The 24,542-nt window shown below is 34.2% G+C and overlaps 2 protein-coding genes and 4 non-coding genes across 6 annotated transcripts; 5 read left to right on the plus strand and 1 right to left on the minus strand.

The window, feature by feature from the left end:
- The first annotated feature begins 1,247 nt into the window (after positions 1-1,247).
- On the plus strand, positions 1,248-6,845 carry LOC142613581 (ribose-phosphate pyrophosphokinase 1). The gene is made up of 8 exons (XM_075785980.1): positions 1,248-1,558; positions 2,020-2,193; positions 3,647-3,895; positions 4,366-4,509; positions 4,590-4,757; positions 4,922-4,991; positions 5,666-5,747; positions 6,446-6,845. The coding sequence occupies exons 1-8, from the start codon at positions 1,400-1,402 to the stop codon at positions 6,624-6,626; spliced, it is 1,227 nt and encodes a 408-aa protein (XP_075642095.1). The 5' UTR covers positions 1,248-1,399; the 3' UTR covers positions 6,627-6,845.
- A 4,602-nt stretch (positions 6,846-11,447) lies between these two features.
- Positions 11,448-11,541, plus strand: LOC142614345 (small nucleolar RNA U61). The gene has a single exon (XR_012840420.1). It is a non-coding gene; the product is annotated as a small nucleolar RNA U61 (small nucleolar RNA).
- Positions 11,542-11,605: 64 nt separating this feature from the next.
- On the plus strand, positions 11,606-11,691 carry LOC142614347 (small nucleolar RNA snoR14). The gene has a single exon (XR_012840422.1). It is a non-coding gene; the product is annotated as a small nucleolar RNA snoR14 (small nucleolar RNA).
- A 95-nt stretch (positions 11,692-11,786) lies between these two features.
- Positions 11,787-11,885, plus strand: LOC142614339 (small nucleolar RNA Z101). The gene has a single exon (XR_012840416.1). It is a non-coding gene; the product is annotated as a small nucleolar RNA Z101 (small nucleolar RNA).
- A 782-nt stretch (positions 11,886-12,667) lies between these two features.
- LOC142614338 (small nucleolar RNA Z101) lies at positions 12,668-12,760 on the plus strand. The gene has a single exon (XR_012840415.1). It is a non-coding gene; the product is annotated as a small nucleolar RNA Z101 (small nucleolar RNA).
- A 4,463-nt stretch (positions 12,761-17,223) lies between these two features.
- Positions 17,224-22,420, minus strand: LOC142613910 (peroxidase 20). The gene is made up of 4 exons (XM_075786428.1): positions 22,123-22,420; positions 20,546-20,737; positions 18,586-18,751; positions 17,224-17,902 (listed from the first exon to the last, which is right to left on the minus strand). Exons 1-4 carry the CDS (start codon positions 22,336-22,338, stop codon positions 17,481-17,483), a joined length of 996 nt encoding a protein of 331 aa, XP_075642543.1. The 5' UTR covers positions 22,339-22,420; the 3' UTR covers positions 17,224-17,480.
- Positions 22,421-24,542: the final 2,122 nt, after the last annotated feature.

The following is a 24,542-nucleotide window of genomic DNA, read 5'->3' on the forward strand; positions in this document are numbered from 1 at the left end:
AATAAAAAAAAAGCACAAATACTTTGAATCATGATTTACGGGGAAAAAAACACTTTGGAATTTGGATGATGATTCTTTTCGTATACAGTCCAAAGAGAATTGACCCCAAAGTAGGCAAGGGATGCTAGTCAATTTATATTTTCTAAAAAAGACAACTGTAGAAATAAAAGGGATCCTAGTCAAAATTGTTGAAAAGTAAACATAATTGGACCGAGAGAAATAAAAGTAAGACTTAGACTTAGGTTATTTATCAAACATAATTGGACCGAGAGAAATAAAAGACAAAGAAAAAGAAGAGAATCGAGACAAAGATCAGACTTAGGCGTACCAAAAAGTAAGAAAATAAAAGAAAAATTCATAAAAAACAAATCTTAATTCTACGGTGATTTTTCTCCGTGTTTGAATTTTGGATATCATTAAAAAATGATATTCGAATTAGATTGGTTTTTATAGTACTAATTATACTACTATTTATTTGGGGAGGGGTGGGGAGCGGGGGCAAAAAAATAGGTGGATGTAATTAAAAAGTACATATTATAATAAAAATAATAATATAATAATTGATGGTCGGGAAGAGGTAGCCATTTGCGGCTCAACTTGGATTATGATGTGCCACATGACAAAAAGAGGAATAAAAGGTACATAAATCAAAAAGAATAAAAATCACAATTTTTATCATAATTGTTTATATAGCATAAAAATAATTTTTTTTTTTAAATAAAATAAAAAACAGATCATGTGAAAGAAGAATACAAATTATCTATAACGCATTTTATATTCTATTTTATATTCTATCAATCACAACTTATCATGTGTTCATTTTTTTTTTTCCATTTTAAACTTTAACTATTTTATAAAGAAAATTAAAACAAATATATAATAAGTTGTGATTGATGAAATATAAAGTGAAACACAATTTGTATTTGTGAAAATGAGTTAATATTATGTAAAATAAATATGAAAAAAATGGTAACATATAACATGGTACTAAAATTAATTTTAAAGAAAATATGGAAATAATATGGACACAGCCAAAAGGGGGAAAACAAAGTTGCCAAAAAGAGTCGAAAAGGTCACCTAATCCCCAAGAGATCCAAAGCGGCGCCGTTTGTTATGGTATAATTGATTGGCCCCCACTTTCTTATTTATATATTGCTTTAAAATCCGAAAGTTTGTGTGAAAAACAAAGAACCGCCATTGATTAAATAAAATATATATATAAAAAACACACACACACACACACACACACACACACACATACACATACACACAGAGCAAAAGCTTCGAAATTTCTCAAAGCTCTCTCTCTCTTTTGGTTTCTCTCATTTTTTCATTACAGAGGCGAATTGTGTTAAGGGTAAGCGAAACCCTAACCCTAAAGTTTGATACAACAATCGCCATGGCTGCTGCTTCACTCACTCTGCCTTATCCTTCTTCTTCGGCTGCTGCTTCTTCTTCTTCTTCTTCATCTTCTTCGGCTTCGTCCCTGTTCTCTCGCTGCTCTTTCGCCCACAGACGCTTCGACTCTCGCTCCAGAGTTCACGCTCCTAACACCGCCGTAAGCCTCCTCTTTCTCTCTCACACTCTGAGATTTTGTTTTGATTTTAAATGTATTCAAAATGTGAATTGTTGGTTTTTTTAATTTTTGGCTTTATTAAATTTCATTTCATATCTAATTGGAAATGATAATAAATTATGGGTTTTTATATGTATATATCTGCAATATCAAAGGGTTTTCTTGCTCATAGTATTGGAGTTTGGGGTTACATTGTCAAGTTTTGAATTTTGAGAATGGGAACTGAAGCTATGTTACATAGCTGCAAATTGTTTTTAATTATCACTTGTGATCAATTATATAAATATTGGGCACGGTGAAACTTTGTTATATGAGTGTTAATTGATATGGCTATAGGCTATAGCTGCATTTTTTTTTTTTCCTTAAATGGATATTTTGGAAAGATATAGATGGAATTATAATTGATTATTGATATGGGTGTTTTGTGTTATGTATTGTGGTAGAAATGTGATCTATCAGGACCATTAAAAAATGTAAATGGGAAGCCAATTGTTCCAATCCTCAACGAGCGGACACTACCCAAGTTCTTGGAAACAGCACGCATGGAGAAAACAGTTAACCGGAATAGTACCAGGCTCAAATTGTTTTCTGGCACTGCAAACCCTTCACTTTCTCAGGTAAAGATGCCTCTTTTTTTTTTTTTTTTTTGGTTAATTAAGTAATTTTTAATAAGTACTTATATAAAAGAAATAAAGTAATTTTAATTAATGGAGGGGTAATGGGGGGTTAACGGCTTTGTCATCATATTCTATACTGTCATTTAACAAATAAGTCTATTTACAAGTCGTTTAAATGCCTCTTTTATTTTTATTTTTTTATTAGTAGTATTTTGGTTTTGCTCTTTTGTAATTTTGCCATTTGAGTGGTGCATGTTGTTTCCAGAATTCTCTTTGACAGAAAATTATCTAAAGATTAGTGTTGGGGTGTGCCCATGGTCTTCAAGGTTTTTATTTTATTTTTGGTAATCATTGGATAACTTATTTGTATCTCATGACATACCATGGAGATTTCCTTTCCTTTTTTTTTTTTTTTAATTATTATTTTTAATATATATATTTTTTGTTTTATTTAGAGATTAATATCTTTGTTCTTCACATGCCGTACTTTGTTATGAGCTGAGTTTTTCTTTGCATAGATTTTTTTTTTTTTTAGTTTACAGTATCTACTCGAGTTATGTTATACTCTGAATTGCAAACCTGAAACCTTAGTTCTATAATCACTCAGTTATGTGGATTTCTGAAGTTCTATTTGAAATTTAAGAAAATAATTGGCAAGTATAAGTAATTAAAAAAAAAAATCTAGTAAATGGTACTGAAAGCATTAGAATTTACTGTTGTTCCCCAGCAAGGTCACTTGCCTTGGCAAAGATGACCTTTTTTTTTTTGGCTTACAAAAAGTTGGGGAGGGGGGATTTGAACCTCGGTTCTCCTCCATGGAAAAACTAGATAATTTCATTGAACTATAAGGCTCTTGGCACAAAGATGGAAGATTATTGGTGATTTTTTAAGACCACAAAATAATCAGAAGTATTTTTCTGACAATTCACTCCCTGATTTTTAATATCCCAATCACCAAAAGAGGCACTTGAAACTGTCTCAACTTTGGATTTAACGCTGGAAATCCCATTAAATATGGAGTTTTAAACCAATATATTCCTTAGAAACAATGATGGAATTGATCTAAACTTTTATCAGGTAAAGGAAAAGCTGTGATAGATATTCAAAGAAATGCCAGTGCATCAGAATCAGTATATTGGCTCCTTAAATTTTCAGGGCTTTGTTGGATTTGCATTCTTCTGCATCAAGTCCAAACTTCCAATCATTTTTAACTTTGTTTTTGAATGGATGCTATACACCCAAAAAGATGTTGAATGTAAATTTTTTATATACTGTCTTGGAATATGCTTTTTCATTTTTTTGTTATTCTTCTCTTTTGATTTATTTCAAGCAATATATATTTCTTGTAATTATTACTTATCTATATATTTATGTGTGTGTGTGTGTGTGTGTGTGTATTGTGATTAATGGAATTTTGTGCTTATGTTGCTGACTTTTTAATGTTTACCCCTAGGAAATTGCTTGGTACATGGGCCTGGAACTTGGAAAGATCAAAATAAAGCGATTTGCTGATGGTGAAATTTATGTTCAGTTGCAAGAGAGTGTCAGAGGTTCTGATGTATACCTAGTACAGCCTACCTGCCCTCCTGCAAATGAGAATCTCATGGAGCTTTTAATAATGATAGATGCTTGTCGTAGAGCGTCAGCCAAAACCATTACTGCCGTGATTCCATATTTTGGATATGCCAGAGCTGATAGGAAGGTAAATTTTAAATTGTGGTGCACTTAAATTAACTCATCTTAGATAAATTTGTGCTTGGAGCATATATAGAGAATTGCATATTACAGACAGACAATGGAGATCTGGCAGAGGATGTTTGCGAATGACCTCTAGCTCAAATGCTACTGGGTGCATGTTTTACTCACCAAGTTTTCAATAAAAGGTGTAATGTGGAGTGTAAGGTCAAGGCCTATTGGGTGCATGTATAACTCACCAAATTTTAAATAAAGGGGGATACAACTTCAAATCTGGTTTCTTCCCCTATATTGCTTTAGAATTTGAATTGATTGAACATGATGAACTGACATGGTTGGTTCCACCAATACATCTTAAGAAGGGCAAACATTTCACATAAGCATTTGCATCATATTGTGTTCTATTTATGCTGTTACATTGTCTTCTCCATCTGTAATTTTGCCTCTTTTTCTCCCCTTCATTTTTCCTTTTTCTAGACACAAGGTCGTGAATCCATTGCGGCCAAATTAGTTGCAAACCTTATCACAGAAGCAGGTGCAAACCGTGTTCTAGCTTGTGACCTTCATTCTGGGCAGTCCATGGGTTACTTTGATATTCCAGTGGATCATGTATATGCTCAGGTAAATTAGTTCGTAGTTGTGATTGTTGACATCCATTGATTTAATGGTCTCTGATACGATTGTTTTCATGTGCACTCTAGCCTGTGATTCTTGATTATCTTGCCAGTAAGACAATTAGTTCTCAAGATTTAGTAGTGGTTTCCCCTGATGTTGGTGGGGTAGCAAGGGCACGTGCTTTTGCAAAAAAATTGTCTGATGCACCTTTAGCCATTGTAGACAAAAGGCGTCAAGGACACAATGTTGCTGAGGTAATTTCTTCACCAGTACTCTGTGCCATTATCTCTTTTTAGATTACATGTGCGGTGGCCTTGATCAAACTCTTGATTCTCTAAGCTAGATGTCTGGGAAGACTCTTTCTTTAATGTGCTGTCTTTTCACATCCTAATAACCATGTTTAACATTTACCTTCCAGGTGATGAACCTGATTGGAGATGTAAAAGGAAAAGTTGCAGTTATGATGGATGACATGATTGACACTGCTGGTGAGTCAAGTATTATTGATGCCAAACTCCAATCCTAAGCCTTTTTTATAATGGAAGATTGAAAAAGTGGAAAATATAAGGAAAAAAACACAAATGAATTATATTCTTAATACATCTTTAATGGTCAGTTGATGGTTGAAAAAAATCTCAATGGCTAATGATTTTCTCCTTCATTTTCTTGTTTGGTTTGACTTTTTTCCTGTGGGTCAGTTGGCTGTGAATTTTAGCCCCATTTTATCTCTCGAAAAGTTTGTCACTAGGTTTTGTCATAAAGTTTTCTTAATCTTTTATGAAGGTACTTAAAAAAAAAAAAGGAAAAAAAATGCTTTTAACAAAGGCATGACTGATTAAGTTCTGCATTCCCTCCATCCTCTGCAGTTTAAATGATGAAGCTGGCCTCCAATTATGTCCTTATGATTGCAGTCATGGATCAAATTCATTTAATTTTCAAATAATTAGTTAATTCTTGCAGATTGTGTTTATCTACAATATTAGGTTTCTCAAGGGTTCTGATGTTTCCTATTATAGATATGGCTGTACCCTGGAAAATTATTCCTTTAAAGAAAGCATAGAGCGATTTTTATTTTGAAGCTTATGAAGAGATATAATTGGTGGTATCAGTTTCCTATAAAATTTAATCAATTCATAACTAGTGAATTTTCTGTGTGCTGTAGGGACTATTGCTAAAGGCGCAGCTCTGTTACATGAAGAGGGGGCCAGGGAGGTCTATGCATGCTGCACTCATGCGGTTTTTAGGTATTGAGTCTTTTGACTTCATTTGTAGCATTTGATATTTTCTCGTTTCTCTAGACACTTAGGCCTTAGCATAAATTTTGTTTACATATAAATTTCTCTAGATGCTTAGCATTTGTTAACTGCTCTATGAGATGATTTTCAATATTTTGATCAACTTGGAGAACACAATTATTAAGTCAGCTCTCCATTTTTTTTAAAAGCCAATTAACTCCTTTTGGCAAAGAATTCCAGAAACTAAATAATTGAGGCTGGCAGTTCTAATTGGGCCTCGTGATGTTTCGGACTTCCATCTTCTTTTTTTAATTGTTATTTTAAGATTGGGAAAAATAGAGAACAGAAGTTGCACTGAAAATTCAAAAGGCTGCCAAACCCAAAAAATTTGGTCAGTACATAATGACAAAAGGAGAGAAGACTCTCCCCATAGCATCTGACGATATTTTTTATTTGAAAATCATAGATGTCAAGAACATTTCTGTGAATTGGACACTTTTGTAGTTGCTAATTTTGTTCCATTAGAGATGCCAAGAAGTTTTGTTTTTGAACATTAGTTTCTTTCCTTGACTATTAAGTGGAGATTATTGTGATTGAAACATCTCACTGTTAGACCTTTTCTTTTAAAAGTGGGAGAATCTGGAGTTTTAATTGTACACTTTTTAACCATGTTTCAAATCATATGACTTTTTACTTTTTCTTTTCAGCCCTCCTGCAATTGAGCGGTTGTCAAGCGGCCTATTTCAAGAGGTGATTATTACAAACACAATCCCAATTGCAGAGAAGAACTACTTCCCCCAGTTGACTGTTCTTTCAGTAGCAAACCTGTTGGGTGAAACTATTTGGCGTGTTCATGATGATTGTTCAGTGAGTAGCATTTTCCAATAGATCTGAATTGGAATTGCCAAAGGAGTCAATTAGCTTAGCCGATAAAATCTCTTGAGCTATACGAGATAGCTAGATCAAGTCCTGCTTGCACCATTGATAAGAAGGATTTGAAGGATAAGAAATGATTACTTATTTTCTGTCGCCCATAAGCCCTTTTCTTACAGTGGGCTGAAAAAAGAAAAAACAAAAAAAACAAAAAAAACAAAAAGGAAAAGAAAATTGATTGGAATGGTCAATGTGAGCCTCTTCTTTCAATTTACACATGGATTCATAGCTGCTCTTGTTTTCTACCTTTTTTTGGTATAATTCTAGTTCCAATGTTCTCCAATTTGGTTCTTGTTACCTTCCATTGTCATTTTATTGGGTCTATCCCCTGTTTCAAAGGGTATGTTGTACGAATTTAGTGGAGCTTGCTTCTGTTGTAGGAATTTTGAACCAGACAACCAGTGTCTTCAGACTTACAGACCATACAGCTGCTTGAACTTAAAACCCAGAACTGGTTCCTCGGCTGGTTAGCTCACCCACTGATTGACTGAAAAAATTATTCTCTACTGGTGTATTTTTATCCTCCTCTCACATAAAGGCAAGTTCCATCTATGAAGAATAATAATGCTGTTAAAATGCAAAACCCACCAAAATTCATTTCGGTCTTCAAACTATATTTTTGGTCAATTTAGTACTATAAATTTCGAAAGTGTTCAATTCAAGCCTTTCACTAACTACAGTTAATGCTCTACTTTTTTTTTTCTTCAGTTTTTTAAATTAAAAAAAAATGCTAAATACGTATTTAAAAAAAAATAAAGAAATTAAGAAATTTCAGAAACACTGTACATGATTCAACAAACCGAGTACACAAACAACAAAAAATTTCTTTACATTGATCACAACCAAAATGACATCCAAATACAAAATTTCAAGACAAATTTAGATCAGAGCACAACAAACACAAACAAGAGTATCTTGAGGATCTTGTTCCAACATCAATCGTCACTATCACATCCACATACAATTTACAAATTCGCTACCCACAAACAATGTTTATATATTCAACATAAAAACAATGTTTCTAGGTTTTTTCATTTTGGGGTTCATTTGATTTTTGCTAACAAAATCAAAATAAGAACATATTCGGCTAAAAACCAAACTTAAAAGCCCAAATCAAATTGGAGAGAGAATCCAAGGAAACCTAGATTAGATTGGAGAGAGAAAATCCAAAGAGACCTAGATTAGATCAAAGAGAGAGCTCAATTGGGTTGTTCATCATCACCAGTCTCTGAAAACAACTAAAAATAATCCAAACACGATAGCCCAGTTGTGGGTTGGAACTCCGTTGAGAGTTCGACGAGAAAACACAGAGAGAGGGAGATTGACCCAATTGAACCAAGCTAAGAGAAAGAGGACCACTAACAAGTAATGACAATGAATGGTGAGGAGCGGGGAGCAGTTGACCTTGATGGTTGGCCATGAACAAAGCTTGGAAATGAGCTGCTTGGGTCAAGCCTAGAGAGAGAGAGAGAGAGAGAGAGAGAGAGAGGAGAAGAAGAGAATCTGAGAGATCAGAGATTAGGATTTCTATTTTTAAAATTTTTGTTTCTTCAAAAAATAATTTTTAATTTTTATAATTCTTATGGATTTTTAAACAGAGAAACTAACCCAAAAAAAGAAAAGAAAAAAAAGATACTAACGGTATAGTTTACAAAATCAAGCGGCATGACTTGATTGAACACATTTAAAACTTATATAGGACTAAATTGACTGAAAGCAACATTAGATAACTGGGAAAAAAAATTATAATAAAACTTATAGGGTTCTAAAAAAGTACTTATTTTACACTTTAAAAAGCTTATTTATCTTTTTTTTTTTTTTTTTTGAGGAAAGCTTATTTACTATTTTAATATAACATTTCACGACTTACTTGCATCTCATCTTTTATTTTTCACATTACAACCAATACTATTCATTTATTTATTGATTTATCTCTCTCTCTGAAACTAGTGATCTGGTGAAGGTGATCCAATCTCTTGGTTTGAAACCAACGACTAACAAGGTTATAGAAATTGGTGGTGGTGCTTCAATTTGTTGGTCCAATGAATAAAGAGTGAGACAGGAGAGAGGCAGAGACTTGAGACTTGAGAGAGTGTGTGCATGAGGAGAGAGAAACAAATTAAAAAAAAAAAAAAAACTGCTACAATATGTTCTAAAAGTAGAGGCCTACTATAGTGCATATGTACATTTTCTTTAGTATAAGAATCTAGATGTATGTTCTAGGGGTTCTTTTATCAACACATGTTAAAATTCAACCATCCAAAAATTGTCATCATTTTAAATATAAAAAATATAATAAAAAAATGACATTTGCTTCTCAGTGGGTTAATAGCGAAAATGAGACAAACCATAATAGGAGTATATTGACATCATTATCATAGTGGAGGGTGTAAATTGTAAATTTGAAAGTCAATGGAGCAATTTAGAAGTAAATGGCGTAAAGTGCATGGAATTATAGATGATCTAAGTTCATAGGTTTTTTTTTTTTTGAGTAAAATCTAAGTTTATAGCTGAGGTCATAACTATAAAAAAATAATTGTCATTTATTTAATAGTAATCAAAATAATTCAAGACATTATGAAAGTGAATTCCTTACCACTTATTATGTCATTTTTAGTTAGCATATCTTAGCAACCATAATGGGAGAACCTATTTTGTACATCTTGTATATCATACATTTCTCTCATCATGGATGGACTCCATATATATATATATGGGGCTCACTGTTTATGTGAAACAAGGACATATTAATAAGACAAATTTTAGTTACAAAATTGATTGTAACCTTAAACTACAACTTTATTCAATACTTTTATATTGGAGGTGAATTTTGACAAATCTACTATTGGATTGCATCTTCTTCATATATTCTCTATGCTTCCAAAATTTCTAAAAAAAATTATAAATCAATAGTTATATCATCAATAAATTGTTTAAATTATAAGTTTTTATTGTTTAAAATTATGCATAAAATATAAGCTTTAAATTATATAGTAAATAATATCCGATTGACACAAAATTTGGCATGTGTATTAAGAGCATAAAGAACATGCAGTTCAATTGTAGATTTGTAAAATATGTAGTAATTTTTATTTTATAGAGTAAAGTTGTAGTCTTGGACTGTAACCAATGTTGTAGCTAAACTTTTTCCATGCTAATATAGTGCATCAAATGCACTAGGGGTGTCCACAGGTCGGTCTGGGTTGGGTTTATGCCCAACCCGCAACCAGCTCACTTACATAGAGTGGAGGAATGAACGACCCGCTGCCGACCATAGACGACCTCGGGTCGAGTCGGATCGGTCTCCAGTGGACGACGGTTAGGTCGGTCGACCTCGGTACTGAGGTAAATCATCGAACCTTCGCCGGATTTAAGCTCAAACCCACCACGGAAGCCCAGATTTCAAAGAAAATCAAATGCAAGAATCGGCGATCTTTGAGCAAAAGCACTATATCAAGCCCAAATTTGAGCAAAAGCACTACATCAAGCAAGAATCGAAGCAAAAATAAAGCCCAGATCAGAACAAAATCGAAGCAAAAGCATCACATCAAGCCGGATCTAAGTAAAAAATCGAGTAAAATCTTTATCTCACCGCCGAATCTAAGCAAGAAAACCAAGATCTTCACCGAATCTGAGCAAGAAAACCAAGATCTTCACCGAATCTAACCAAAAACTTCAAACTTCTCATCGGAATATCGATGGATCTGAACGGATCTTTATAAGATCGGTGATCTTTCTTCGTTTCATCGGTCGGATCGGGTATATCGGGTGGTGAAGAAGAAAACCCGCCATCTGACCCGCCTAAATCGGTTTTTGGTGGCGGAGACCCGTCTCCAACCGTCACCGGCGTTGGGTCGTACGGTTTTCTGGTCAGCTCGAGCGGTTTGGGCGGGTGGGTCAATCTCCGGGTTCTGATGGACACCCCTAAAATGCACTCTCATATAACTTGATGTAAAAAAAAAAAAAAAGTTTATTTCTCCCTAGAGAGTTAGAGACACCTAAAGTTTATTTTACTATTCAGCTTATTTTTGTTATTATTCATGGGTCCCACAACACTTTTTGATACTATTCATGGGTTTCATTATACTATTTCAATTAACATTTACCTTTATCTGCAGTACTTTCAACAAATAATTTTCAATTTCAGCAAAATAAGCAGATCCCAAACAAGCCATTTATATGAGTTGTTGGTTAAGTTTCAAGCTTTCGATGAAGGAAGAGTTTGCAGGTAAAACGAGGAGATATATGAAGTCTTGATCCCTAACCAAAAATTAAAAAAGAAAAAGAAAAAAGAAGTGAATTCTAGTTAACTTAACTAGTATAGTTTTTTATGGTTGAATAAGTAATCAGGAGTTTCTAACACCAAAAATCAATTAATTTCTTGGTCTTATGACAAAAAACTATCATCAGGATTGGATTTTATGGGTAAAACTCTCTAAAAAAAAAATTTCAAAATTTCAAAATAATCTATTAACGGGCCTGGTTGCAGAAAGAACATTCCAAACCCAAACCCAAACCCAAAAGTGTGAAAACCCAACCGATCGGCCCGTATGCTTGGTATGTAAAAAGATTAGGGTTTCAGAGTGACGCAAACACAGCCTTCGTCTCTATAAATTGCCTCTTTGACACCCCTTTCATTCTCACATAGACATAGGCAGGCAGCCTCTTTCTCTCTTTCTCTCTTTCTCTCTTTCTCTGTCTCTCACTATAATTCTTTAGTTCTTTTTGTTTTGGTTTCTCAACACAGATTTGTGTTGTTGTTGTTGTTGTTTTGAGAAGCTATGATGAAGAACTATCTGTGTACCAGAGACGGTCTCTCAGGAGCTCTGTCTTTGACGGCAAACACAACCCTCTAAGAAGTTCTGAGCTTTCCTTTACTTTTACTCCTCTTCATTTTTTTTTTTTTTTACATATTATTATTTGAGTTGAAAAAGGCGAGGTGATGATAGAAATTCATGTCTGTCAATCCACTGACTGTCATAGTGTGATGACCTCGTGAATCCCGACAGGTTCTGATCGCTTTCTTCTCTCTCTCTCTCACTCTTATTATCAATTTCTAGAAACTGGGTTTTTTTGTTTGTGTGTTTTTAAAGTAAAAATTTATGATTTTGTTTGGATGGGCATGTGATGAATCTCATTGTAACAAATGGGTAATTTGCGGCTGAAATTTTTTTTTTATTGATGCTATATCACCTTGGAGAACTGATGCCCTGTTATATTTTGCTTGAAGTTTTTATCACTTCTAGTTGATAGTATGTTTGTGGTTTTCTGTTTATTGAGATGTCTATTACCAGAATTTACATAGCTATTTGCTACACATTGTAGATTGTTTAGTGAAATATTATGGGATTGGGTGATATTGTTGTATAATTCCAGTGATTGAAATTGAATCAGATCCTACTTAAACCCATTAGATGTTATCATCATCAGTGTATGTTATTCTTTTTAAACTATCATAGCATGGTGGTGAAGGCATTCATGGGAGAAAGGTTGGAATTTGATTTAATGGAGATTGCTGTTACTGTTTATTAGGAGTGTTTCTTAGGAATCAGCTCACAATTCTGTCATCTTAATTCATGCCATCTTACTTGGTCTTACCACATCACAAAGTTCTACTAGGTATACTCATTTTTGGCACACACATTGCCATAACTTACTTGGTTGTGTGATAATTCAATCACCAATCAACACCCAAGCAAGTTGTGGCAAAGTGTGTGCCAAAGAGTTTGTCCCTAAACTTTTTGAATCATAAATGAAAAAGAAAGAGTGACTGAAAAATTTGGTGAAAATTTGTGTCAAATTCACATGGCATCAAATTTTTTATTGAATTTTTCGCTTTCTTTTCTTTTCGATGTTAGTGGTATGCCCATTTGAGTGAAAATTTTAGTGTGTTTTAATGTTGGTCTCGGTTTGGGTTGTTTTTTATACTGTTATTTCCTTGGGCGTAGCTAGACAGTTGTGTGCATTGCCCTTTTGTTAAGTGATGAATCTCAATGTTTGGGCAAGTGATGAATCTCAATGTTTTAATGGGTAATTTGCGTCTGATGTTTCAATTGATGCTATTTCACTTTGGAGAACTGATGCCCCATTTTGTTTAATACATTGTTATTCAAACGTTTGTAATTAGATCTTCATTTTTCATCGTAGTTCTATATTTTAGTTAGTACCTTCATGGTTTAGGTTTCTAAATCACGCACCATGTCATGATGTTGCGTTTGATGTTGATCTTAAGTCTAAAACAAAATATGTTTTTAGTAATTTGAGATGCAGTATCCTACACTATTATGTGTACTTCTATATTTCTAAAAGGATTTTATTAACGGCACACAATAGTATACTATTTTTGGAAAAATTTTATCGGAAATTGAAAAAGCAACTTTATCAATTCTCGATAAATTTTTTTCAAAAATGGTATACTATTGTAGGACACACGTTAACCGGACCCTTTCTAAAATAATATATTTTAGTTAGTACCTTCATGGTTTAGGTTTCTAAATCACGCACCATGTCATGATGTTGGGTTTAATGCTGATCTTAAGTCTAAAACAAATTATGTTTTAAGTAATTTGAGATGCAGTATGCCAATACATGATTATGTGTAGTGTATTTTAGAAACCAAAATGAAGGTATAGTCTTGAGTCTCTTGATATCATTAGTCCAATATACATTTATAAACTTATTGTCTTATAGATTAACATGCATTGATGGCAGGACATCCATTCAAAATTTAGGATGGTCTGTTAATTTTATAGACACAGACCATGCTGAATTTTGAATGGAGGTCCTACAATTGTTGTATGTTTTATGATTTAAATTTTTGGATTTGAATTGATGCAGCATGTTAGCAAAATGCATTATTGTGGTATTGTTATTTTAAAAAAAGGTAATTTGAAAAGCAACAAATTGAAAGAAAGAGTTTGTAGAAGATTGACCGAAGGAAAGAGAAATTGTTTTTTTCAAAAGAACAATTTTTGGGTGTTTACAATGGATTTCTAATATGATGTCGAGGAAAGAGTTTGTAGGAGATTTTTGTTGGGAGAGATTCTAGAAAGTTTAACTTGGGTTAAAAGGAAAGAGTTTTAAGAGATAGGCCTATTGGACCTTCATGGTATTGCTGCATTTGGAGTTTGGCAACTTTTTATGAAAAAGGCCTCAACCCTAGAATTAGGGGAGAGAGATTATATGGATTAGGCTTGTCCACGGGTCTGATCGGGTTTGTGCCCAACCTGAAACCGACCCAACCTGATCGGATGGTAAAATTCAACTCGCTGTCGACCGAGAGGATGATCGGTTTGAGCGGGTTCGAACACCAATAAGCGGCGATCGGGTTCGGTTGGAGTCGAGATTTGGAAAATAGAGGATATTCGGTGAGAATACAATGAAAATTGGCCAAAATCCTCTAAGATTTCGCCAGAAATAGCCAAGATCTCAACTAGATCTGGCAACATCTCGTCGGATCTAGCCAAGAACTTGACTAGATCCAGCGAAATCTCGCCGGATCTAGCCAAAAAACATCTCAAAACTCTCCGGAAGATGAAAATCGGCCAAAATCCTCTGAGATTTTTGTTGGAAAAGAGCCAAGATCTCGACTAGATCTAGTGAAATCTTGCCGGATCTAGCCAAAAACTCGACTAGATCTAGCGAAATCTTGCTGGATCTAGCTAAGATCTAGCCAAAAAACATCTCAAAGCTCACCGAATTTATCAAATAATGCCGAAATATTTGTGGGTTAGTCGGATTGGGTTTTTCGAATTTTGAAGCAAAACCAACGTCCAACCCGTCGCAGTCGGGTTCTGGAGGAAGCAATCCTTCGCTGATCGTCGGAGAAGTCAGTTCGGTCTGCGGCGGGTTGGGTTCGGTCGGTAGAGGTGGGTGGGTCGGGTCCATTGGTTGACTGGACAGCCCTAATATGGATTAAATGACAAATTGTGATTTGTGGGAGAAATCTTGTAGACTTTAACCTGGTTCCCTTTGAGCTTGCGTAGGTAAATAATAAGGGTTCGATGGTTGCAAATTCATAATTTTTAATGGATTGTTTGGATACTGTTTATTGCTTGGAACCTAGTTTTAAAGTTGTTTTTGGAAAAAGTACTTGTGGGTTCCGTGGGCAATTTTAAAATTGGGTCCTATAACAGTATTCACACATTTAAAAATTATTTTGTTACAGTGTTTTCAGTAATAAGTAGTATCTAAAAAGACACTAATAAGATCTGTTTTGATACAACTTATTTTTGCTGAAAATTGAAAACATGGTAGTAAAATAATTTTTAAATGTGTGAATAGTGCTATGAGACTCATTTTTAATGAAAAGTTGCTGAAAAGTGAAGTTTGTAGGTCCCATGCAAACTTCACTTTTCAGCAACTTTTCATTAAAAATGGATCTCACGGCACTATTTACACATTTAAAATTATTTTGTTACAATATTTTTAGTTTTTAGTTTTTAGCGAAAATAAGTTGTATCCAAACGGATCTTAAAAGAGAAAAATCTCTCATGCACTAGGCGTGAGATCTCTTATAGGCATGGACTAGCTCATCCAAGAGATGCATACTGCTAAGGGTTTGTTTGAAATCAATTTATTTCAACTTATTTAATTGAAACTAAATATTTTTTTGAAAAACTATTTAGCTTAAATTAAAAGCTTTAAAAATTAAAAACTAGCTGAATAGTTCTATAGGACTCATAAATAGTGTTATAAAGTGCAATGTGATTTATATATAATAGTAAAAATAAGTTGAAACTTTTAGCTTTAGCAAAATCAAATGGTCTTTGATATAAGATGGTATTAAAGAAAATATATTTTTAATGTTTGAAAATAAGCTATAAAGTGGTACGTCGAGGCTATTGTACTTTAAATTCTTAAAAATACATGGATAACTGACTAATTAATTAATTAACAATATATATATAAGAGCAGTTGGTTCCTAGTTTCGCGAATGAAGATTTGCATGGCCTCCTTGCCTCCTTTAGAGCATCCGCATTCATTTATTCCAATTATATCCTATTTTACCATTCAAAAAGTTACTTTATCAATTATACAATACAATTTTATAATACTTCCATATCCAAACTTCTATTTTCCTATTCTACTCATTAAAATAATATTTCTACACAATAAAATAATATATTCCACAACATTATTTATTCTCTCTCTCTTTCTTTCTTTCTGCTCAAGATCCACAATCACCACCACTGTTGCACCACACACACCTGACACTACCACCACCACTAGCAGCAGTAGCAACCCATAATCTACCGTCAACCAAAAAAAAAAAAAAAAAAAAAAACCCAGACCATCAAACCCTCTCCGATCATCAACACCACCAAAAAAAAAAAAAAAAACACAGCAACCCACAATCCACAGTCAACACCAAAAAAAAAAAAAAAAAACCCAAGCCATCAAACCCTCTCCAATCATCAACACCAAAAAAAAAAAACACAACAACCCACGGTCAATCCCACGCCACTGCACCACTAGACCCACACCGCTGCACCTACTGCCTAAGTCGTTGCACCACCAGACCAACGCCGTTGCATCCACTGACCACGCTGTAGCCCACCAAAATCACACCTATTGAAATCAACCCACCACCACCCACCGACCCAAAACCCATTCCCACACAGATCACAACCTACCGCGATCTCCATCGCTAACCAAATCCAGCCCAGCCCGCTGAGACATCGATCCAAACTCAGCCCGCCGCGATCTCCCACATTTTGTTGACCCATGCGGAGACGCCGATTCAAACCCAGCCCACCGATCGACGCCGATCCAAACCCAGCCCACCGATAGATGCCGATCCAACCTCCAAAATCCAAAACCCAACACCGATGCAAGCTTCGAATGAGAGAGATGTGGGGAGGGAGGAGCTGTTGTGAGAGAGAGAGAGAGAGAGAGAGAGAGAGAGAGAGAGAGATGAGACACCGTGGAGAGAGAAAACTTTAAGTATAAAATATTAATATCTTTTTTTGCCATTGAGCTATAGTGCGGTCCTACATTTAGAACCGCACTGTAGCTCAATTGTGTGTATATATATATATATATATATATATATATATTTTTTTTTTCTTTCAATCCTTACTTTTTACAACATTCAATGGAGGGAGCATTTGTGCCTAAATGGATTTTTATGCTAAAATTTGGAATTTAGCTCTTTTGATGCTGATGCTCTTAGCGTTGAAGATTCATATGGAGTACTCCTTATTTGGAAGGGTTGCAAGCTTTTATTTTTTTGCTGAATGAAGGGTTGCAAGCTTGTAAGATGTTTGTAGTAACTAATGGATGTGTCATGCATTTGTGTCTCCACTAAATTTTCAGCAAGGTTACCAACTCCTCTAAAAATGAGTTATTGCTTGTTGCCCGTGTTAAAAATGTAATAATGTAATTCAAGTGCCAAGAAATCTGGCCCATAAAAATTAGATTTCTTTAGGTATTCACTATTTATTTTAATTTTATGTTTTCAAAGTAAATAAAAATTATTAAAATATTTAGAGGCATACATACCTAAAATCAAAGGATTTATTTTGAAAATAAAATAAAAATTTGTCTTCTGAACACACTAAGGACACACATGTAGTAGTGTCGTAATGTTTCTGACATGGATACGTCAAAGATTTAGAAACATCTATGCTTCTTAGGTTAAAACATATTAGAGCCTAGTTTTAATAATCATATATAAAAAATAATCGATGCGATAATAAAGTTTCTTTCGCATATATATTACAGGTTAACTATGTATTCCGATTGCATTTTTAGCACAAAAAGTTAGATCTATATAGTAAAAAGTATTAAGAAGCTCATATCCATCGGCTAGGAGTTGACAAACCTACACTTCCTCCTAATTTCTCCTTCATTTCCAGTGAGTACGTTGATGTTCCCCATCTTGACCATAGAAATCGCAAATGCCTCAAAGAAAAGCTCTTGATTAGCGGCATAAGTCCACACCTGCTCTCTTATCAACGCCTCATGATCTTCAGTGACCAACACATTATCGGAACCCAACAAACCATTTCCTTGGAGGAGGTTAATGTAGTAGTGGTTATCAAATCTAGCTGGGGTTGTAAAATCAAGTGGTGCAAGCTCATTGTCCCTTCCTGATTTGGGGCAAATGGACCGTAGGATTCTTCGAAAGGTTGTATATCTCTTGTAAGGATCATAGTGTTCTTCGGCACTAATATCATACACCCTTTGCCTGAAGCTTACACACCTTGCCTTTCCCACCGTATGGCTACCTGTTGAAATGCCCTTGTAGATTGCAAGGTGTTACAGTCTTTTCACACAAATGGAATGTAATTTATAAACTTGAGAAAGATTTGCTTGATTCCCAAGAAAGTAACATGACATAAAAGATTTGGTGAAAGCTGCCCTCTTCCAATATATATATATATATATATATATATATATATATATATATATATATATATATATATATATATATATATATATATATATATATATATCGTTTCACATAAATGGAATGTAATTTATAAACTTGAGAAAGATTTGCTTGATTCCCAAGAAAGTAACATGACATAAAAGATTTGGTGAAAGCTGCCTTCTTCCAATATATATATATATATATATATATATATTTGGTAATACTAGGGTTACAATATTTTTCACAATGGTTGATATGATTTGTTATGATTAGAACATCATTTTATTTGGCTTTATTACTGATATTACTTTTATTATCTATAAAGCACAATAAATCATATCAACAATTATTGCTAGGCTTATAATTTTATTTATTTAATTTTTATATGAGCATCATACCAACTGATATGGCTCCAAATCCTTAACTTTCCATCGAAAGAAAAATGTGATTTCTAGCTGATTGTAAAACTTTCATTGTCTCTTGATTTGCCCACACAATTTGTTCTTCATTATGAAAGTGGATGGTCGAATAAATTACCTGATAGAGCAACCAAGTCCCCCACGTCAAGGCCATGTTCTTTAAAACTGGAAATAAGAGTCTCTAGAGAGGAATTTGGAGCAGGGATGAACTGGTTGGCGCCACTGAAGCTTGCTTTCAGTGAATCTCTCCTGCCTAGCAATACATCCCATCCTGGCCCACCTCTCTAGTTAGATAAGCAAATTAAACTTGTTACAGTTAGAAAAAATATTTGTAATTGTAAGAAACATATATGTGACAGTAACATGAAGAAGCAAAATTGGAATTGAAGCTGTGTTGGCTATATCCTTGGAGAAAATTCCAAATTGACCTCCTCCATCAAATTCTAGGCCTTCTCAAGGAATCTAAAATCAAGTAGAATTCCTCTTGTATATATTCGAAACGCTCAAGCATAAAAGAACAAGAATTCAGATTAGCTAATTAAGGGACATTCTTGTATATGATGAATGTAATGGAGTCTGATACATGAAAATGCAATAAAAAAGATAATGGAGCCAAAAAAAAAAAAAAGTTTTCCTACCAGTGTGTTCCTCTACCACCAAAATAAAAGTGGCTAAAAAGTAAATATTCTTTTATACGCAATCTACATTCACTTTGCAAATGTATCTATAAATTTGATTTGATAATGTCTATTGTAAGTACGCAATTTGGCACCTAAGCCCATAGGAAGAAAGGAAGTAGGCTCAAAGAGCCCAATACGATGAATTTGTAGAGACTGGATTAGAAAACTAAACTCTAATGAGTTTAGACAACAATCATAATGGGTAAAGATGACAATAGAATAAAAATGAACTGATTTTATCTAAGGAAAATCGTCATCGGACACAATCTGAGGAGGTTGATTCTTGTATCTATTTCTTTTGAGACCGATTACAAATATTGTTCTTGATTCTACAGTGTTTTTCTCTTCATTCTCCGATCTCCTTCCCTCAGGATCTTCTTTCTATTTTATACTATCTTCTATCTTTTATCTCTACCCTCCACGTGTAAATCAGATTGCTGGTGTTGAACCTTGTCCCATCAGCACATTCTTGAAGTCTTTGGGAGTAGCTGTAAGGCTAAAAACTACTGTTCATATATCACTTCCTCATTAATACGGTCACAGAGTTAACTATAGAGCATTCAATGCGGTAGTAGCAACTTTTGCTTAGATATTTCATATCTTTCCTTTGTCCTGTGCTCTCACGATATATCCTTATCAATAGAATCTCCTGGAATGTTGCTTCTAGATGGCAGACAGTACTTTCTGACCTCTGTTTTGCTCAACCGAGAAAGCATCCCTCCTCGAACCCCCTTCTCAAATCATCATAACTAGATCCCTTCTCTTTATTCATCGATGCCGACTTCCATAACAATGTTTACTCGTCCTTGGACAACTAGGCGTCCTTGGATTGGGCCCCGACCTAATATATACTAGTGGGTCTATCATCCCTACATCTATATTTTAACATATAAATGTGTACTTGAAAAAAGAGATGTGAAATAGTGGATGTAGAAAAAACAAAACCAAATAGAAATTTTGTTAAGCCATTCATTTACCTGTAACAATTATCAAGAAAATCCAGTTTATTAAAGTTTGCAGTTGCATCATTTATTGAAGGATGAGCATCAGCCATCTTAATCATTGATTGAACTCGGACACACATTATCAACTTTTGTAGTATGTACTATGTAGGAGCCATATCATATACCATTTCGGAAGATACCTTTCTAAATGAGAATTGATTCCCATCAAGCTTTCTGACTTGTGTAAAAATAACTTCTTCTTTTTTAGGAATTTCCTCTAATCCACCACATGGCAATTTATTAGATTATTTTCATATATTATTTAAATAAATTACATGATTAGTTAAAAAGATTATATAACTAAATAAATTTCCCCTTCTCATGCTTATCATCTTCTAGTGAATCTAGTCTACCTTATACAAAATCGAAACTTAGGAGAAAAAGTAAGACGTACCGATACTACAGCATCACGTGCAGCAATGGCTATAATATCAGCGCAAGAAACTGTATAAGGGCAAGCCTCTTCCAAATTATACTTTATCTTATCAATAACCTCGAATCCACGAAGCGAGTTTAGGTTAGGCACAGCTTGCTTTTCACTGATTATGTCCCCATTATTGTCCAATAGAACTGAAGCATCACACCCCTAGTAAAACCCAAAAAAAAAAAAAAAAAAAAAAAAAAGAATTAAAAAAAATCATAGAGATGAGTAGTGGAACACTATACTACATGATATATGTGCATCACCTTTTTGGTATGAAAATTCTTCCACTTTTTGAGGACAAGAAAGAAAAAGATTTCACCATTCAATATATATAAAAAGATAATTGGTGGGGTTAGGTTTACCTAGAGTTGCATCAAAGTAAGATCAACATTTGAATATAAATATAGGTCATGGGAATGAAAAGTGAAAGCCCAATGGAATAAATCCAATTAATGATGAATATGACTGGATCGTCTAGTTCTATTCAAAGGTCTTTCACGTATATTTGGCAGTTCAACTGTTCAAGTACCTCAGGTAAAAGCGAAAGGGGGCAGGAGATATCATATACCAACTCCCAAGTAAAATAGATTTGGCTAATAATATATCTCACAATAGAAAGATAACAAATGTTTCAATCATGTACAATCTACATAATTCACTTAAAATGTTGTATACAATTATTGAAGTGTGGGTTAATGACAAAAACACGTCATTTTCTTATTAACTAAGTTTATAATGAAACTTTGTCCATAAATTATAGAGTACACAAAATAATCATAAAAGTGATGTGCACGGTGATACATATAAAAGTAATATACATTACTTTTATATAAATCACCCTGCACATCACTTTTATGATGTATCAATTGAAGAAATTGTAAAATTTATCTTACCGTTCATTAGACTTATGGTTTGGCTATAAACTATTTGTTAAATAAAAATTGTAGCAATAATTTAAAAACCGTTTCAATATCTATGGTGTATGGTTTCTCTTCCCTTAAAATTAATAAATAAATATAAGTTTAAATATGCCTTTGGTATTCAATTTATAATGATGATTTTATTTTGGTCTTTATAAAATATTCTGTATCATTTTAGTCGTTACTCTTTTGAAACATGTTCCATTGTCATCCTTATTGTAACCTAACTGACGAAAATTGTTGACATGACAAGATGGTGGATTGATGGTAAGGAAGAGCTATGAGGTCTTAAGGATTTTAATGGGGTTATGACAAGATTGCGATCAAGCATCGCCATCATCATCACCCGACACCTCTCTGACTCTCTTCTCGGTTTGGATCTCTCGATTTATTTGGTATAACTGTTCCCTACTTCTCACACGCTTCTTGTTTTGCAGGCATGGTTTTTGATCTCAGTGAGAGGCAACAGGGTCTTGAAAGTTTTGAATATTTGGCTCACAATGATGGTGGAGCTTGTCAGCTATTTGGATTCTCTATGGTAAAACAATTGTAGCGTATGTTGTAATTGTGATTCAAGGAAACAAAGAGAGAGAGAGAGAGAGAGAGAGAGAGAGAGAGAGGCCTAACCAAGACAAAACAATCATGGAAATGTAAGCGAAGCAGCGAGGCAGCCATTCGAGGTTCTTTAACCACAGCAATCTCGACATTGAGTCTCACTATCTCTTCCAACGATGGGCACGTTTCTTTGTAGTAGTCAAGAACAAGTGTCCCATCACCACTCAAGGTTTCAGTGCCACACAAAACCAAAATAAGGGCAACCATGAATAGTCTCATGAGGTCCATCGCAGAAAATGAAAGTGACAAATTAAGTGTTGCATGCAAGAGTATATTGCCTTGTAAGGTTGAATGAGATGCTTAGGAACATGAGAGGAATGATGCAGTCACATCTCTATATATGTACTTGCCGGAGGTCTAACAACGATGTTCTACCTTTCAGGTGTATGTGAGCAATGATTAATCTTTTTATGTTTTCTTACCAACTTGTTTGCGTTGAAAAATTCCTTTTACTCTTTTGTCAAAGTTTGATGCAACCAACTCAACCTAATTCTCCCTTTAATGCTTATTTCAAAAATTGTTCCTTTAGTGGTTCAGCACTATAGTTTACTCTGGAACACGAGCCGATCTAAGAGCATCCACAGCAGTGGAGTTTAGCAATTTAGCTCCACCAAAAGTTACTTTATCTATTTTACCTACACACATGTTGCAGCAGTGGATCTATTTTAGCTTTCAACACAATAAAATAATATAAACATTACAATAAAATAATATATCTACCACAATAAAATAATACATCTCACTACAATATAAACACCACAATAAAAAAGTAATGTGAACACAAAATAAAAAATTAATTTTTTTTAGCTCTCATGAACAGTGCACATCTATCTATAGATGTGCACTGTAGCAATGAACTAAAAAAATATAGATTTAGCTTCACTGCTGCATGCTTCTTTTTGGTGTTTTGGTGGAGCTAAAATAGCTATATAACTATTTAGCTCCATTGCTACAAGTGCTCTAAGTATTACAAGTTATGCATTATTCATTTAATTTTATTTGAACACAAGTTGAGCTTGAACTTATTAACAAACTAAATTACACTTGACTACATCTACGTGAAGACATAATATTAATAGAAATTAAATATAACTAAATCATTATAAGCCAATATGAAATTATATATAAAAAGCTAAGATGACTTTCACACCTGCTTGTTGAGGTAGAATAGAAGTCAAAATGAAATTTTGAACAAAGCCTACCAATTGGTTTAATAAATTAAAGGAAAATAAAATCATAAACCATGGAGTAAATAAAATACTCCCTCCTCTTACATGAAGGGTGAGCTCCACCCGTGGGTCCCACCATGAGGCCCACCCCTCATGTGAGAGGAGGGAGCATTGCTCCCAAAGCATGTAAGAATTGCCTAATGGTTTGACGTGTGGTGGGGAGTTTGAATGATGAAGACAAAAAAACTAATAGCTAGTGAATGAGTGAAACTATTAAATTGTGAAAAATAAGTTTGAAAGGGACACTACATGGACAGCTAAGAATAGTTGGGGGGGTTGGGGGGCGCATTCGGAGGCGATTATGTTTTGTGGGGGCCAATTCTTACAAAAATGACTTAGGTCTTCAAATTTACCTACTTTAGACAATTTTTAAACAATTTGGGGGTGGTCAAGGCCTCTCACTTAACAACATAATTTTGCCCACCCCTCATATGATTGCTCTCAAAGCATGTAAGAACACTACATGTACAGCTAAGAACAGTTGGGGGGTTGGGGGTCGCATTTGGGGGCAATTATTTTTTGTGGGGCCAATTCTTACAAAAATGACTTAGGTCTTCAAATTTACTTGCTTTAGACATTTTTTAAACAATTTGGGGGTGGTCAAGGCCTCTCACTTAACAACATAATTTTGCCCACCCCTTATATGATTGCTCTCGGAGCATGTAAGCATAACCTAATGGTTTGACGTGTGGTGGGGAGTTTGAATGATAAAGACAAAAAAACTAATAGCTAGTGAATGAGTGAAACTATTAAACTGTGAAAAATAAGTTTGAAAGGGACACTTCATGGACAAATAAGAATAGTTTGGGTTGGGTTGGGTGGGGTGGGGGGCGCGTTCGGGGCGATTGTTTTTTCGTGGGGACCAATTCTTATGAAAATGACTTAGGTCTTCAAATTTACCTGCTTTAGACATTTTTTAAAACAATTTGGGGGTGGTCAAGGCCTCTCACTTAACAAAATATTTTTGCCCTTGGGCGATAATCATATTCTTACCACATTAGTTTGTATGATTTTTGCCCTTAAGCATTAATTGTATTCTTGTCACATTAGTTTGTATGTTTTTTTGCTAGTAAAATTTGTAATAGTTTTACGTTTTGTTTGAGATCCGCTTATTTTGTTGAAACTAAATTTTTTTTGCTGAAAGTACTATAGATAAAGATAAAAGTTAGCTGAAATAGTACAGTAGAACTTATGAATAGTATC

Source organism: Castanea sativa, chromosome 10 (genome assembly GCF_040712315.1).
Source record: "Castanea sativa cultivar Marrone di Chiusa Pesio chromosome 10, ASM4071231v1".
Classification (NCBI taxonomy): Eukaryota; Viridiplantae; Streptophyta; class Magnoliopsida; order Fagales; family Fagaceae; genus Castanea; species Castanea sativa.

Bases quoted from the DNA above. Each gene is read 5' to 3' on its own strand.
- LOC142613581 (XM_075785980.1), top strand. From the start codon at position 1,400: ATGGCTGCTGCTTCACTCACTCTGCCTTATCCTTCTTCTTCGGCTGCT. The intron at 4,758-4,921 runs GTAATTTCTTCA...TTTACCTTCCAG, and splicing joins AAGGACACAATGTTGCTGAG to GTGATGAACCTGATTGGAGA. The intron at 4,992-5,665 runs GTGAGTCAAGTA...TGTGTGCTGTAG, and splicing joins TGACATGATTGACACTGCTG to GGACTATTGCTAAAGGCGCA.
- LOC142613910 (XM_075786428.1), bottom strand. From the start codon at position 22,338: ATGGACCTCATGAGACTATTCATGGTTGCCCTTATTTTGGTTTTGTGT. The intron at 20,738-22,122 runs GTTAGGCCTCTC...GGGTTTTACTAG, and splicing joins TCCATGATTGTTTTGTCTTG to GGGTGTGATGCTTCAGTTCT. The intron at 17,903-18,585 runs GTAATTTATTCG...GCATTTCAACAG, and splicing joins GGACTTGGTTGCTCTATCAG to GTAGCCATACGGTGGGAAAG.